Source organism: Mchenga conophoros, linkage group LG10 (genome assembly GCF_057382185.1).
Source record: "Mchenga conophoros isolate Kocher_MC1m ecotype Shallow Benthic linkage group LG10, M_conophoros_male_GT1.1, whole genome shotgun sequence".
NCBI classification, from domain to species: Eukaryota; Metazoa; Chordata; class Actinopteri; order Cichliformes; family Cichlidae; genus Mchenga; species Mchenga conophoros.
Genome location: NC_140535.1, coordinates 14,607,881 through 14,625,245, shown reverse-complemented (window position 1 = coordinate 14,625,245; position 17,365 = coordinate 14,607,881). Strand labels below are relative to the sequence as shown.

General features: G+C 41.7%; 1 protein-coding gene across 2 annotated transcripts; it reads right to left on the bottom strand.

The window, feature by feature from the left end:
• Positions 1–60: 60 nt before the first annotated feature.
• Positions 61–16,497, bottom strand: LOC146565503 (gap junction delta-2 protein-like). Of its 2 annotated transcripts, XM_085288642.1 has the most exons (3): positions 16,145–16,497; positions 14,433–14,489; positions 61–2,442 (listed from the first exon to the last, which is right to left on the bottom strand). In XM_085288642.1, exons 1-3 carry the CDS (start codon positions 16,213–16,215, stop codon positions 1,578–1,580), a joined length of 993 nt encoding a protein of 330 aa, XP_085144768.1. In that variant the 5' UTR covers positions 16,216–16,497; the 3' UTR covers positions 61–1,577. The 2 variants fall into 2 exon arrangements, with proteins under 2 accessions (XP_085144768.1, XP_085144769.1); XM_085288643.1 differs by lacking the exon at positions 14,433–14,489.
• Between the last annotated feature and the right edge of the window lie 868 nt (positions 16,498–17,365).

The following is a 17,365-nucleotide window of genomic DNA, read 5'->3' as shown; positions in this document are numbered from 1 at the left end:
GTAGAAAGGCAACAGTGCATAGTAATTATCACATCTTTGTTAAACAAAGCACAGCCAAAATCACTGCATAATGATTTATTCACATATTTTTTGTCACATACTATATATTATCATTATTATTGTTATTGCTGCAGTTGTGGCGCCTTTCAGGTATTTGCTTTCATTATTCCCATAACGAGATTCTATGCTCATATCTCTTTATAGTTTTCATCTTCATGCATGCTGAGTATTACATTTCACAGGAGCAGGATGCAAATAAATTAAACAGTCTCTTTTTTAAAGTTACATCTCATAAGCTATCCATTCTAATAATGCTTCAGTTACATGCCTTTTTCAGAGTCCATAGAGGGAAGTCACTTCTTGGAACATACAGTCTCCATCAGAGGGTAAAGGCATTACAAAGAGCACATTATTAATACATCTCATTAAAGCTGGCAATCTATGATTAATTTTCATAACCAACCAAGCCCCTATTCTCCCACCCAAGTACAGCCTATCTCTACCGCATAGTGAAAACACTAAGTGTAATTATAACATTTCATCTATGTACAGTAACTTTGAAATATGGCACCAAATCAGCTTGTGAAAAAAAGCTTGAGGTTACATGTTAAAATATTTGTGACTACAATACTTTTCCTGTTTAAAGTGTTTAATTCCATTCATAAGCTTTCAACAGCAATAACATTTTACAAGCCAAAGTGCAAACACTGGCACACTTTACTTGATTTTTTTTTCCTTTTTTGTGTGTGAACGTAAACAGTGCCTTGCAGGCACTGGGAGCATTGTGGTGCATTGACACAGTGTTGGAAAGTAATCTACCTCATCTTCAGTGCACCCTGTGTCCTATTTTGAGCAGAAGCTCTCGGGTGATGTGAGTCTGCAGTCTGTTTGGCACCTAATGCGGTGAAGAATATGGAGATTTGTGAGAAATTTTAGGAAAAGAGTCTGATACAATAAATGATGTGTTCCAGTTTACTAAACATTTTAGTGCTGATCATTTTGTGTTGTTCAAAAGGTGCTTGTTTGTCCACTGTGTGGTCTTAACAGTGTGGACATTATTTTTCTCTCAGTAGCTCAGATTAGTTTAGCATTCAATTATCCTGACTTGAGTCAGAGATTGGCTTTTTTTCCCCACACACATGCGTATGCATGCACGCGCTTAAGCTCTTGCATATGCACACATAATTGGAAAATGAGAGGATTTCTAAGCTACAGCAAAGGCAAATAATGAAGAACTTCAGATAATTCAACCTCACACAACCTTTAAACCTACAGTCTATTAATATTATTTGTAATTGCTCAGTTTTGTCAGTTGGGCTCTGTGAAGGCACCTAGTGTCACCTAGGTAGAGCAGAGCTCTCAATGTTACAGCAACACAGTTACCTTTTTAGTTTCAAAGTGTCAAAAACTCTACTTGGTGAAGTAATGGTTCATCGTCACTACACAGAGTCCATCTGTGCCCCTGAATAATAATGCAGTTGTCAGTTTTGTGCCTACTGATGGGTGGTCTGCGGCCAGGGAAAAGCTCTTCTCCAATATTTAAAAGGTCTTTGAGCCCCCAGGCAGAGAAGCCTCTGTCAGACGTAGGCTGACTCACTAGACTGGGTCCTGCCCAGGTTTGGGGCTTGGGACATGTGTGAAACATCCTTCTTGCGCACTTCACAGATGGACTTTCTCCGGGCCTGCACCCCTCTGATGGCCGTTTTTATCTTCCTCCAGCCAAGGTGGTTGAGCTCTGCCAGGTTAAGTAGCACACATATGCCACTAACTGCAAACATAAAGACCAAAAACACAGTCTTTTCTGTGGGACGGGACACGTAACACTCCACCTCCTTCACGCATGGGTAGCGATCGCACTCAAACATCCCCGGCACATTGAAGCCGTACAGGAAATACTGGCCCGCCAAGAAGCCGATCTCGAGCGCATTGCGGAACACAACCTGGATGACGTAGAAACGGGAGATGCCTTCTTGCCGTCGCACTTTAGAGCTCTTGTGAGTTGGAGGGAGTCCCCGGGGTCCGTTAGGGATCTCCTTGACCTCCAAGCAGTCATGATCCTCCTTACTACTGTCGGGGTGCACCAGGATGCCGTTGATGTTTCGGGCATGAAGCTTACGAGAGTGGTGGTCATGGTGGCGACCATGGTGGCCATGACCATGGTGATCCATGTAAGGATGCAGCAGAGAGTAGCTTCGATCACGTGCTTTGGCTGACTGATGGACAGAATAGGTGATGAAGCACAGGCTTGGCGTGCACACCAGGATTATCTGAAAAACCCAGTAGCGGATGTGCGAGATCGGGAATGCCTTGTCATAACAAGCCTGGTTGCAGCCGGGCTGCATGGTGTTACAAATGAACATGATTTGCTCGTCCTCATACACCTTCTCCCCCACTATGCCAACTATTAAGATACGGAAAATCACCACCACTGTCAGCAGGATCCTGCAGAGACAGAAGGAGAGAGGGCAGGAAGGGAAGGTGGTGAAACAGGAGAAAGACAGCATCAGTTAATGAGGAGCAAATCCACAAAGGAACATTATATGTGGGCATGACCGTACGAGTGAGTCGGTATAAAGTTAATGGTGAATAGGTGCTGTCGACAATAGTGGTTTTGATTTTTTTGAATATGCGTTTCTGAAAATTAAAGGGACAGTGACACTACATTCACTTTGCATGTGTGTGCGTGTGCACACGTATTTGTGTGCTTGTAAGCAGCTGCCGTGATAAACAATACCCTGGGATGATGGAGCTGTGCTCTAGATAGCATGCGCACCTCAGGTCACTAATCATAAGATAAAGATGATTTCACACTCATTTTCACAGCTGGACTGAAATGGAACTGAATGGCAACAGCTATAATAGACACCCACTGATTTAAGAATCAGTCTCGCATGTTAGCATATTTCCCCTAGTGTTAATTAGCTTTTATCGAACATACCAAAATATCTCTGTTGCAAAGCAACTGAATAGTATATTGCTGTATAAATAACCTCCTTCTGTTTCATTGTTGACTCCCAAGTGAGGAAAGAAGCATGCACCGTATTAAGGGGCAACAACCGTCACAGTTGCAAAGCTTTTAAGATGTGTAGCTATTTAAAGAGCTCACATAGAAAAGAACGAGTTGCCTCAACTATAGGGAGCTGCTCTCCCGAGGAGGTGGCATTTGCTAAAAACTGCATGGACTTCCCATTGAGCATCATTAGTGCTTTGCTGCAGTTATAGAAAGCTGTGTCCAGGGACCGGTGGATCTAGAGAGCAGTACAGCTGTTCTGTTATTTTCATGGTGTCGATCCAGTATGGGCACTGCGGAGGAGGACTCTGGCTTTAGGGCTGCAGTGTCAGCTCTTTCTAATGAGCGAGGAAAGCCTGCACATCATTGAGTTCCCTGGTATTTATGCCACAGCCGTGGATGTGAATGCTCCCTGTGTGGAAGAGCCAGTTGCTTAGCACACTCTTGTATCCAAGCACAAGAGGGGGCCACAGACGGGAAGTAAAGGGATAGAGATAGATGGGAGCTGGCCCTGAAGTGAAAGGCAGCTACGTAGGACAATAGCCAAAGTAATGGGATTTTGTTGTATTTTAAATATGCACGTGCATCCTAACTTGTTTGCTATAAAATGAGACTCCATACTTTATCTTTTAATGAGGGCTCAAAATGCCTACCGACCTTCAGTGACCAGTAACCACAGCAACCTGCAGAGGATGGCTGTATAGACACCCAGTATGGGGGGGAAAAATAGCCTACAGTTGTTAGAAATATCCGACAAGTCAAAAAAAAATACATTTGTTTGAATGATGTGAAAGAGGAGGCAATTTGCTGAAGCCAAGGGAAAGACGGGTGAAGGTAAGAGGTACACCAGGGGAACATGCGTTAGCATGAAACAGACTTAAAATAGAGCAGTGCCTTGCTGCAGGACTATCGCTGCTCCACCTGCGAATGCATGCCTGTGTGTGTTTTTTTGTGCGAAGAAGACAGGCACGAGGACACAGACACAAAGAGGAAGAGTCAGCCATGTGTATGACTTGTGCAAAATGGCAAAGACTCACAGTCGCCTGTGCTCAGAGCAGCTGCCAGCGTGCACGCTACACTGACTTCCATCATGGTTAAAAATCCAGCAGAATAAAGCTCCCCCGCATCTTTGGACTTTCAGAAGTTCAAATCTGGTCCTGTGTGTCATTCACATTAAGACATCTGTCAACATCTGCTCCTTTGCGGTTAGCCTGATGTGTACGGGCTCACTAGTGGTTCGACAGCAGTCGATATGGCTGAATGAATGATATTGATGGTTCTCTGCACCACAGGAAGATTTGACGCATTCTGCTCACAGGGACGAAGATCTGTGGTCGACACAGCTCGTCTGTATGCAAATATTTGTTTAAAAGATAGAGGATATATGACTAACTCTAGGTCAGTGTCAGTGTGAGAATCTGCAGTGCTGGATGTTGATTTAAAACCATGCAAGAGGCTCAAGAGCAGCTTTTCTGCACTCCACCTTGATTTTCTAATCAAGGTAATAAAAGACATTGGCTGCTTCTCTGCCCAGTGATAATTACTATGTCATAATTACAACTTAATGCCACTGAATCTTCCTGCTGTAAACATCTGTGTGTAATGCCACAGACTCATGGGCGACATGTTTTTTAATGTTGAACTGAAATATTCTTAGTTCAGACTGTCCTCAGACTGAAGGTAAGAGGATTGAAGCTTTTTCTTCTTCTTAAAATGTCATGCATCGTGATTTCCGATGAGTGCATCCACATAGATGTACTGCAACATGTAATATCAGTTCATCTCGACAAACTTTCCACTATGCTGTCATGTGTTCATCATTGTGACAGCTTTTTTAGTGATGGACCAAATCCAAATCTGTTGACAAAAATTTTAAATAGTGCTCTATACCAGTCTTTCATTACATCGACATAGGTCAGTATGTATTTGTCTGTAGTCACCACCATCTAAACGAAAAACTGGGCTTTTTTTTTTTTACATAAATATAGAGGGATAAGGACTTTGTGGTTGCAGTTTTCTTGTCCTCCTCAGAGTTTGTTCAATTTTAAAGTAGCGCAGCATTGCAGTCATTTAAAAATCCAGTCATTGCTTCTGCTTTTTTTGTCATTAAAAAAAAATCCCAAGGTGTTCCCAGTATTGAGTGCTGTGTGTGTTTGTTTGTGTGTGGTGGTTTATGTGTTTGCTCTACTGCTGGATAACGGAATAATCAGCATGGGGCAGATTGCTGCATTAGCAGAAAGCAGCGCCCGAACGTTGTCTGCAAACATCAGTGCTTTAAGTCCTGCAGCATAACTAGCCAATACGGTAACTAGGAGAAGATTAGGACAGCACGAAGGCCTGAACCTGCAGAATATTCAATAACAATCATGAATAATGAAAAAGATGTCAGAAGTTTTAGTGTCTCAAACCCATGGGGCAGAATATTAAAATACTTGAAGAGTTGATTCATATAAGTGGGCATGAAAAAGATTCAGGCATTACGACATATCACAGCATGGTTCCTGTCACCAAAAGTTTCTTAAATGGCTGCTAAATTGTCTCCCACATCAGTCCCCACTTGTCACCTAATTTAGCATCCTGCTTCCCGGAGGACCCGGTTAAAGCTAAGACTAATCATTACATTTTTAGAGACCTTCTAAATCCCTACCACTGTCCAGGAGATTTGATAAGATTTAGAAGTCAATCCTTCTGCGTCTGTGGATCGTGTTCACGTCTGGATCTTCTTTTTTAATATCTGCTTTCTTGGGCTTCATCACTGACAGCTGACATTTTCATAAAGCGCAGAGACAAACAGCAGCTCATGGGCATGTTAACGTTTATGTCTAGAGGGACAGAAATAGGAGGAAGTAAAGATAATGAGGTGGTATTTTGTTGCGTTAACCTTCAAAGTGATCCTCAGGCAGCTGATTGACCTGTAAGATTGTGTGTGCAGTGTAATGTTAGCTGCTCATCAGCTGGTGTGTCGGCTGGACATGCAAGCTCTGTCTTTCCCAGAGGCTTTAACACACACACACACACACACACACACACACACGTTCATTCATGCAGCAGCTGCTGTCGCCAGCCTCCAGGGAGAACAGAGGCCCACAAGCACAAATGCACCAGAAAACCTACACTTGCTTTCATACATAGATTGTGAATATAAGAAAGTAACTGTTAATATATGAAGGTGCACAGACTGGCCTCTGAAGCGCTGGATAAGTGCAGTTAGCTGTGAAGAAACCTGGATAAAAATATTCCTGCCACCCATACGCTCTCAATAATAAGCTCCAATGATTGCTGATGGCAGCACATAATGAATAAAGACCTTACCGGGCCTTGAAATTAGACAGCTTAATTATCAGAGTACAGACATTTCTATCCACCCGCCTCTCATCACTGCTCCTCTCTTAAAGTGTTTTAATAGTTTAAGGTCTTGCCCACATATCCGGCAGATGTGCACGAATGCCTGAAGTGCAACTACGAGTCAGCGTGACGAATACGGTAATTTAAGCTAAACTTGAGCTGCGGTGGTTCTCTTACCCCTGCTGTCTTGAAATACGTTACTTAGAGTGTGAAACAGAAACGGTTTTAAAAAATCTGCCCGAGTTTAGCGACGTCAGACTCAAACCACAACAGCTTTTTCATCCTGCTAGTTTCCACTGTGCCACGACTCAGAGTCAACATGGGCAGAAATGTAATTATATCACTTGCTCATTCAACATCTCGGAGGGAAATGGCCTCCAGCTGTTTTGCAGGAATAACGGAGGAAACGGGAAAGTTAATTGGGGGACACTCTACAGGTATCTGTGCCAATTATACCTCAGCTAACAGACAACAGCGAGATCTCAATCTTCACAGCAAAACCATTACAGCTGCACTTGAGAAAGATGCCTTAGAACGGTTTATGATGAGTATTTTTATTTTATGCTACTACTTCACGCCACTCAAAGAAAGCTGGGGGAAGAAATTCCTACACACAACGTTTCTGTTAACTCATCGCTTGGCCTAACCATGCGCGATGATAATGCAGAGCACGCCAGATGCAGCTTTCCTCTATCCCGTTTGTCTTTATGTCATCTAAAATTACTCTTTCATCTCGACTCAAGCTAGCGAGGCAAACATTATGCATAAGTGTTTCTATCTAAAATAACTTGAAAACCAAATAAATGGCATCAGCATTTCTTTGTGTATCCCGAACCAGCACGTTTTGCTGATCACATCAATATACAATTTCAGAAGATTCCATTTATATGACATCTTGGCCTACAGTACAGTATTTGGCGTAATGATGGGATTTTACACACATCAGGTCTCCCATTTTATTCCTGTAATACATTTTTGTACAGATGGCCGCCCCTCCCTGAGCCTGGTTCTGCTGGAGGTTTCTTCCTGTTAAAAGGGAGTTTTTCCTTCCCACTGCCGCCAAAGTGCTTGCTCATAGGGGGTCATATGATTGTTTTTACTCTTTATGTATTATTGTAGGGTCTACCTTACAATATAAAGCCCCTTGAGGCGATTTTAATGTTTTTATTTGGTGATGTATAAATAAAATTGAATTAAATGGATATTGAATTGAAAAATATTGACATTTTTGGTAAATAAATACACAAGGGCGACTGACAGGGCAAATGACTCAGCATCACTGTAATGGAAGTCTGGTTACTGAGGATGAAGGAGTTACAGGAGATATTTTTTTATATATTTATTAATGAAATGCTTGATATTGACGAGAAAAGAGATGATTACAGGTTAGCGCAGCTAAGTTTACGCAGCTCTGAAGTTTCACACAAGTTTCTCCCAAACTAGATAACAAGTAGTCAAAGCTATCCTTGATAAAAACAGGAAACATCACCGCGTCACCGAGCCTGACCTTTTCAGACCTACCCAAAATAGCAAGACTGGGAAATTGGACTCATACTTTAAATGGTATTTGTTCAGGACGTTGCATAAGACCCCTTTTTAATTTTGACAGTTCCCAGAATGCATCAGCTCTGCTCTGTCTCTCTAATATGTTTTAGTGCCAGAACCTTTAAGTCTTGCAGCAGACAAAAATCAGCTGCCTCATGTGGTTGCACTGTATGTTTGTCTTCAGAGGATATCTTCTTAAGCATAAAAATCTGGTGCTGAAAAGTAACAAATTGTTAGAAGTTTTTGTCCCTAATATTTCAAACAGCACTCACAAGTTTTCCTAAAGTAGCATATTTAACCTTAATTTTTATGTAGGGGCTTTTCATCTGACTGTTTAATTGCAAAAAACACATAAAATCTTAGTAAATGTCTGGAATGGTTATTTTTTTATAAAAATATCTCCGCTGCTAAAATGTAGCCTCTACATAAGGTCAGTAAACAGAACCTTTGCTACTTGTCAGCGCTGGTTAAATTGTGTGTTGGGTTGCAAAGATTTAATTGTAAGGCTTTTAGTAAAATTGTATGTAGCAAGTTTCTCTGTAAAAAGTATTAATGGAGTTTTAGCCTCATGGAAAAAGGTTGGAAAAGCACTTATGATATATAACTTGCTAGTTATAAAACCAGCAAACACAGATCTATATTAGTGGGAGTTTACAGCTCTAAAAGCTTCTAATCACAAGCTAATTACTAGAAGTTACTGAAAGACCATATAAACACTTTGTGAATTCAGATGCTTTGTTCATCACAACGTGCGAGCTTTTGTTCATTTAAACATTGGCTTAGAGTTGCATACAATAACCTGTCTATAATATTTGTGTTTGCATATGTTGGGGTGTGAAACAGCTTCCTGCCTCGTGGCTTTTCTGGCAGATTATTTAAATTCTAATCAGTTGTCCTTTCTGAAAGTTAGAGCACACTAACATGATGGTTACTTTCCAAATCAAGTGGCTTACTATTGTAAGTACTGTCATTATGTATCACAGTAAAATATGATTCAATCTGCACATTAATGAATGTCCCTAACTTCCTTCTAATGTGTGTATTAATTTCTTATTTCAACTGAGGGAAATGTATTTGTTATTAATGACCCTCAAACTGCGTGTTTTCTTTCCTAAACCTGCAATGTGCCATTAAAGACAGTCAGACTCTAGTAATGTGGTTGGCTCCTGTAAATTGACTTCCCACAATATAACATGATAGCACCGTCCACCTGTGCAAGGTGAACGCTTATTTCATGTCTCTCCCACTCAGCCATGCCCACGTCCTAACTCTGTCCATATTTTAAACCTTCACTAGCTGATGGCTAAGTTTGTGATTAGGCTAGTGGTGTATGATACTGCAAACTTTGGTATCGAGCTGATGCCAGATCAATACAGGACTGATACTGCTGATACCAATACTGATACCGATACTTTGAACCTATAAAGACAGCATATGGAGGGGAGAGCAGTGGTGTCGTGATTTATGAGTTGAATCATCATCATTTTGACAAATGCTGAACACATTTTAATGACTACTAATTAACTGTGAATTTTAATTTCCACAATAATTAGTTAACACAACGAAACGCGCCTTTCAGCTTTTCACCTTCTGTTGTTTAAACGTGCCATAGGCTGTGAATACAATAGATAACACAATTCAATGGGCTACTGAACTTAGGATAGAAATAAGGCATTGATCCTATCATGCTAGCATAGATCTAATACCAATACCAGGGTTGGCATAGATAATATCGATATTGGGATTGATCTGTCCACCTGTAGAATAGGCTGCTTATTACTTTTTACTGATTTATTCTTTTTATTTTAGATTGGAGCTTTACATATTGTATCATAGTATCATAGATTTGTTAGGTTGTCGGTGTCAAACATTTCTAGTTAGACATCTTTGCCACCAGGATTTACCCAAGAGGAAGTTAAAGTTTGTCTTTATTTTAAGCAATGAATAATTAGAACACTGCAAATAGTTTAAAAATCTCAGTGCAGCCCACATACATGCATGCCTTACTTCACATCTTTTAAACCAGCCCTTGTTTATGTTAAAGAAAAAGAAATAAGCATTTACATTAGTCATTACTTCGGTCTCTGGTGCACATTTTTCCTGGACTACATTTTTACCTTAAAAAACAACATCTTCAAAATGCTTTCTTTAAGGGAGTTTGGGTGTTTAATAACAGGCTCACAATTCATAAAAGTTTAACAAAACCTGTCTGAATCGAATCAGAAAATATCACTACATGTGGGAAGTCATTAAATATACATTTAGGCTATGCATAGGGGAAACATTACATGCCCGATAAAACTCTTACACACACCGCTGATGTGTTGCTGAAATGAATAATAGCCCGCGCTGAGTGAAAGCTGAGCTCAGCGCTAGTGGCAAACCGTGCAATCAATTTCATTCAACATCAGGGACTGCTGCACAAATAAACTAATGACAACTATAGATGTGCAGGAAAATGCTTTAATTTGAACGACAGTCCTGCTCCTTGGCGAACGATGATGGATTACTAATCCTTTCTAATGCTGCAATATGGACGCCGTTGTTTTGCTTTGCAACAAAACCTTCTCGGGTGGAATAAATCTTATCCAGGAAGATGGTTATCAATGATACATGAAGTATATTCTGTCAGAAGGGATGATGTCCTCAATTCACGCAGAGCATTCCTGCATCTCTGATTATTTTGGGAGAACTAGGGTGCCCTTCTCAAAGTAGGGTACCGCCTTCTTGTGGATATCCTGACCCATTTAGGAAAAGAACATGACCATGAAAACTGCAGGAGTGAACAACTTCGGGGCAAAGAGTGCATCTTGCTTTTAAAGCCAACAAACAAGAACCCAGATATGTTCGGTCACGTCAAACCATTCCGGGCTGCCTGTCTAAGTGCAGGTTCTTCCAGCCATATAAACAGCACTGCAGAGCAACAAGGTGTATTTCATACACCACTTTGTTGCATTAAAAGGCTGGTCAACTCTGCATACATTTTTAATGAATGACTTGACATCAGTTGCAACGTGCAACAAGAGGCACGAAGCATTTATTAAGATTTTATGGTTTATACTGCTTAAGTGGGGAGTGATAGATGATGAATAATGGATCATTTAGAGCTTCATCACAGAATAAAAAACAAATAAAGGGTAAATAGATGCAGAAATCTAAAAGTGCATAAATGAATAACAGCAAACAGCACTTTGTAAACTAATTCTTAATCTGATTGAAATGCAGTTTACAGAATGTAATCTATGGAAATGTACTTTTGTGGCTTTAACAGCATAGACAGTGACATTTGCATTTACTTTATCTCAGAATCAACCTGAACATTTAAAAGAGCTGCTTCATGAACACTGCTGTCAACATTGTGTGCCGGGTCAGCCAGCAACTTCAGTTGAAGGATCTCTGACACAGATTCCGAGCGATAAACCTCTGCAGAGGGAAAACTTTTCTTCCTCCCTCTGTCTCACCCCCACCCTCATCCATCCGTTGCAGCTTTTTTGTTCTGCCTCTACAGCGCCCATCATCTCCTCTCTATCCATCCGGTTACCTTTATTATTTTATCTTCCTCAGATCACTCTAGTGCTCCATTATCTCTGCCTCTTTTTTTTCCAGCTCATCTTTTGCGCTGACCTCACTACAGCAATGCAGTCAAGGAGAGGCAAGTTATATATCTCGCACCCAAAGGCTTGATCTTCACACGGTCGGACGCATTTTTGTCACGGTAGACATCACAAACATTCACACCTGCGATCTGCAAATGGTTTGAGCACCACATGTGAAACACACACATACACACACACACACAAACTGTATTACTGTATGTGAATATTAAACAGTTTATTGCCTGTAGTTGTGTGCTTTAAAATATATTGTAATGATGTGATTTTTGTATACAGATTAAGGACTGGGAAAAATGACGCGCCTAGGTGTTAGATGCATGGCCTCCACATTCAGTTTGCAGTATTATATGGACATGTAATTTATTTGTCTATCGCACCCACTTAAATACTTAATTTGTATGAGATTGTATATCAGCAAGAATTACGAATAGGACAAAACAAAAAGTAAATTACTGCTGTAAAATTTTTATTGTGAAGGCTGTAGATGTACAAAAAATGAAATTATTGTTTTAATTGTAACCAGAAGTCAGTTAATATGCATAGAAAACAACCACAAACATTATCAAGGCTGCTAGTGTCATGTTTTACACAAATGTACACAAGTAGAGCTGTGCCATTGGCATAAGAATAAAATAACAATTTCGTTTTCCTAATTTTGGAGCCTGAATGTTTAAGTTGGAGAGGATAGTGCTAACAAACATCACGTATTCAGTGCAGATTTTGTTAAATCTTTATTAGGTACAGAAAATAGATATACAGGTCTGTGTGCTGACCTCCATTCTTATCAGAAATGTCATTAATTTGTTACAATTAACAGACTCAGACTGACTATACTATCTAATGCAAAAGATTTCAGGGTTATCATAACTGTAAAACTGGTTTGGGATAGAGGTGGATTACTGCAGCCTTGACAATGATTTTCATTTCCATGTTATCATGAGTACAGTCATCGGTTATCCATGCACACATTGTACATTGTGCAGTTAGAAGTCAAGCTTATGAAGATTTCACAATACACAACATTAATAACTGAATGAGTCATAATACGCAAGGCACCTGTGGTTAGTCAGAGGCACAGAAGCAACTCTCAATTTGTCTGTCTCGATCAAAGACCATAATTAAGCTAACCTATGCCACAGTGTAGTTGGTCCGTTTCTATTTCAAACACTCTTCTGTAATCCTGAGCTAATTATCTATCCTATGCCAGGGCATAGGTTAGCTTAAACCTACAATTAAGAAACAGCTTAATTGTAGCTCAAAAAGACAGTCTAAACATCTGAAAATGCTGTCGGTGTCTCACAGTGGATTTGCATCCTCGTGTCGGCACTCAAAAAAAGATGACTGACATGCAACCATGTTCCAAAGTTTGGATGCAGGGGAGACCTTTTATGTCGAAACGTCACTGTTCTGTGCTTTGGAACCGCATCCATTAAAACTGCAAGCGAACACATGCAAACGTTGTCAAAGTAACGACACACAGGCTGAACATCCTACTTGTGATGCCATCTACCAGTCGCTGCATGCCACACCCTGTGAAGTGCAGGACTTCACGACGCACAACAGTGCAACACTACATCACGGTTGTGTTCACGAGTGCAATGGACCACAGCCAACAATGGTTGTTGGCTGTGGTCAGTGGTGCAACAGACTTGAACCTTTCAACCCATAGAGGTCAGTGCAACAATTTTGACTCCACACATAATTTAGTGTGGGGTTTGGCGTTAACAATCTAGGAGGCACCTTGACAGCACAAAACTGTGCCAGTGGTGAACAATTCTCCAACTTGCTGGTACATCCAGAAACATGATTCCTGTCTTTTAATTATTATGTGTCACTGATTTCCTGACCATGCAGACACATGCTTAGGTTTAGGAGTCAAGGCATTTTTTGTTGTTGTTGTTTTTTGTCTTACTGCTGAGATAACCTAGGAATGTCTAATGTTTTCTTTTCCTTTCTATAGTTGAAAAGCAATATCACCACTTAAAAATAACTTGCTACAAGCTAGTCCACGGCCTCTCTGTCCAAGGTACTTGTGAGTTTTCCTGTACATCTTCAGATATCCTGCACACATGCTAACTAAAGGGACAAAATCGAAAGCGGCGTAGAGAAAATAAGAAGCTGTTCGGGGGCCTAAAACAAAAAATGCTAACAAATAATGTACAGAGAGACTCAAAAACAAAGGTTTCTTGGCTTACATAGCAGATGGAAGAAAAATGGAGGAAACCCCGCCACTGGGAAGCAGATAATGTTACAGCTAATGCTCTAGGGTCAACTAAAGAGCCTTGTAGGACAAACACTCTGAGGAAAGCCAAACACACGGGGATCATTTACAAAGCATTTCACTGTGGATTTCATACTACTATATGATGGAGATGCGCTTTTTTTTTACTATCATTTAACTATCCAATGTCACGTGTCTTTGGACAGTTTGACACATAATAGAAAATAAATATAGTAAACGCTATCACATCTCACACAAAAAAGTGCCCTGTTCTAAACTGTACCACTCGATTTACTAAACACATCTTTGGTATTCAGGATACCCTTTATTAGTGTTCAGCCAGTGAAGTGCATGATCAACAAATAGCTCAAACTATGCATATAAGAAAAAACCAAGTGCATCATGAGAATAGTCTTTATGACTTCTGAAAGAGGTAGCAGACAAATTGAGAGTTGCTTCTGTGCCTCTGAAAATCTGTAGGTGGCGTGAATCATCCAGAGATTAATTTTCAGCGTTCTTTGTACCCTGTGCTCACAGGATTTTACTGATTCAGCTTCCAGAACTGTTATTTTAAAGCTGCATTAAGTAATTTTTGACCACTAGGGGGCGGAAAGACTCCAAAACAAGTTCACAACAGTTAGCATCTAGCTTATCAAGGTGTTATGGCTAACATGTTAGCAAACAGTTGCCTACTCACATATCCAGCAGAAACAGAGCAACACGGACATCCCTTCGGTCTCCTTTATCTGGCCACCTGTTGAATGTAATTCCAATATTCACTGGCGTTTTAGCCCTTGTTTGCCCTTCCAACTCATAATTGTTTTGTTTTTTTTCATTTGCTAAATCTCCAACTTTGCTTACCAGTTTCTTCTGAGTTTTTTTACACAGGACAGTTAGCTTCGGTACCGGGAGCGACTGCCCACATTCATTCGAACCAGCATTGTTTTGGTTTTTCCACTTAAAGAAACCAAAACAACTAGCTGAAAGCTGTGTAGGGCTTCCAAGTGGGATATTGATTCTCAGTGCTACAACAGTACTCCCAAGCCATCAATGGGAGGGACTCACAAGACTGTGAGATTGCTTAATGCATCTTTAAATCAAGTCAGCGTCCAGGTTATTGTTCCATATGAGGACTGGACCAGATGAATTCGTTGGTTAATGCACTTTTAAAATATAGAAATTAGTTGACTGAAATTATTTGGTTGGAAGGAGGATCTCTGTCTTAGCTTCAAATTGCCGATCAGCTGAAATTTTGGTATAAATGTGTAGCTCACATCATCTCTGTTACTTTGACGCAGTTCCAGTGCCACTGGAGGATGTTGGCTTATTCACAGACAATGAACACATGAGCCATTTTGCAGTCCTTTAACTTACACGGGGCAAGAAACACACACACTCACACAAAAGACCACTGAAGCAAAAAGACGTTTAGGCCATGTCCTTGTTGAGTTTGAGTTAATGAACACAGCAGGGCGATCACAGTCTTCACTGTTACTTTTTGTTTTTACCAAAGCAAAGCAGTTTTTAAATGGCCGACATATACATCCAGATTTCACAGGCTGAAGCATGTTGACTCTTCACTTTGCCAAATGAGCATCCAAGTGGGACATTTGGATTGTGTTCACTGGGTGGAAAATTCCACTTTTGCAATCAATTAATCACACAGAGATGATGTGGGGCACGCATGTGGGGCACGTATTTCACACCAATTTTACAGCAAGTCTCCGTGGCATGTCTCCACTGCTAATCAAACTAAAAGCTCGTCTGTTCAACTCTCCGCCACGAAACACTCTCACGCAAAGTATAACAATGTCTGCTGGTCAAAACTAATTGGATTAACTTTTTTGTTTTTTTTAGGAAATAAAATCACTCAGAGTTCAGAGTCATTAACTCCCCCCATGATTCTTCCTCCACACCTGCTTGCTCACCATCCTTTCATCTTCCGCACCTCTGCTCTCCCCTCCTCTCACTCCTAGTCCCCTCTCCTCCTTCTGTCATATTGGTCTGTGGCCAGCAGCATCAAGCATAGTCTATCAATAGCTTGGCTATTAGCTAGTAAAAACATAGGAACCTCTCTGATTTAACCGTAATGCCTGCTGCTGACTATGTGCAATTAGGTTATGCCTTAACTAATAGTGGGTGTGGAGGATAAGAGTGAGGAGAGCAGGGAGGAAGAAAGGACGGGGAAGGCAGGGAGGACTGTGAGGGATAGTGGAACAGAGGAGAGCACTGGGACAAGCCTTGAGAAGGGTAGTCTCTGTACAGATGCCATCCACAGATCCATACAAAACAGCATGTAATGTGCAAAAAAAAAAGAAAGAAAGAAAAAAATCCCAGCTCATCAGTTGACATAAAACCGCGGACACAAAACCAGAAAACACCACCTTCCCACTTAAATCCATGTCTTACCTTCCGATCATAGTAGAGTGCTGCTGGACAGCCGCCTCCAGCAGCCTCTCCAAAATCGTCCACTCTCCCATGGCGATGAAGAGGGGGCAGAACGGTCAGAAGAAACAGGGCTTGGGGACCTGACCCCCCTTTCCTCCAGGGAACTCCTTCGCCTTGCTCTCAGGACCAGCAGAGAGTACAGTCAAACCACCCACCCACTCCCGTCACACCTCAGCTCCCTTTGACCTCTACACGTTGACCTAGCCGCTTATCAGTTCATCTCTGTGCACGTGAATGAATGAATGTCTTCTGCTGGGCCTGTCCTGCTCTGCTCCTCTTCCAGGTGCTGAAGAGGTGCTGAGCTGATCGCCTCCCCACCACACACACACCACTCCCCCCACCTTCTCTCTCCCGTAGTTTCTCCCCCTCCCCTGTGCAGTGATGCTTGTCCTCCCCCTGCCGCACCACTCCGCTCTGCGCTACAGCATATGCTATAGCTCACTGAATGACAGCCATGATCACCCTCTGTTTTCCACTTGCCTCTGTTCTCCTTCCCCTCTCCTTCTTCTGTCCCTGCCTTTGTCCTCCACCTTACCCCCAGGGCACTCCTTGTACTTTAGCTGCACTCACTGCCATCGGTGCTCCCCTGCAATCGTCCTTGCATTGTGTAGAAGCTTTGCCTTTGCTGCACCCTTGCTACTCCAACCTAAACACACACACACAACACATATAGCTGATCCTCCTCGGCTCACCTCAGCAATGGCACTGTAAACACACACGCACTCGATGACAGCTTTGAATCCCCACTCTCGCACTTCCTACTGAGGACTGCAGATCCACGCCAGCACACAAAGCTCCTGCCTGCTGAATGTCATTTCATGACTGGAGGAATGGTCGCTCCCACAGCTCTGAGTGCTACAAGGACCCATAAAAACCTGCATACACACACATGCACACACACGTGCGCTCCAAGACACACGCTCAAACACGCTGCCACCCATCCCCTCAGTAATAAATCAGCTGCTTTGCTGCATCCAGTGAGGCTGAACCCAGTCAATGTGCTGCAGACCTGCTGTCCTGTGTTGTCCTGTGTTGTCCCCCTGGCTAAATTCAGCACAGTCCAACACCAAGAGTCATGTCTTGCAGGGATGAAAAGCTGTCCTGAGAAACCTATTTCTGGGCTCCATCATCTTGCACCCCCCTCCCTCCCGCCTCTCTCCCTCCTGCTCTCCTTCACCTTCA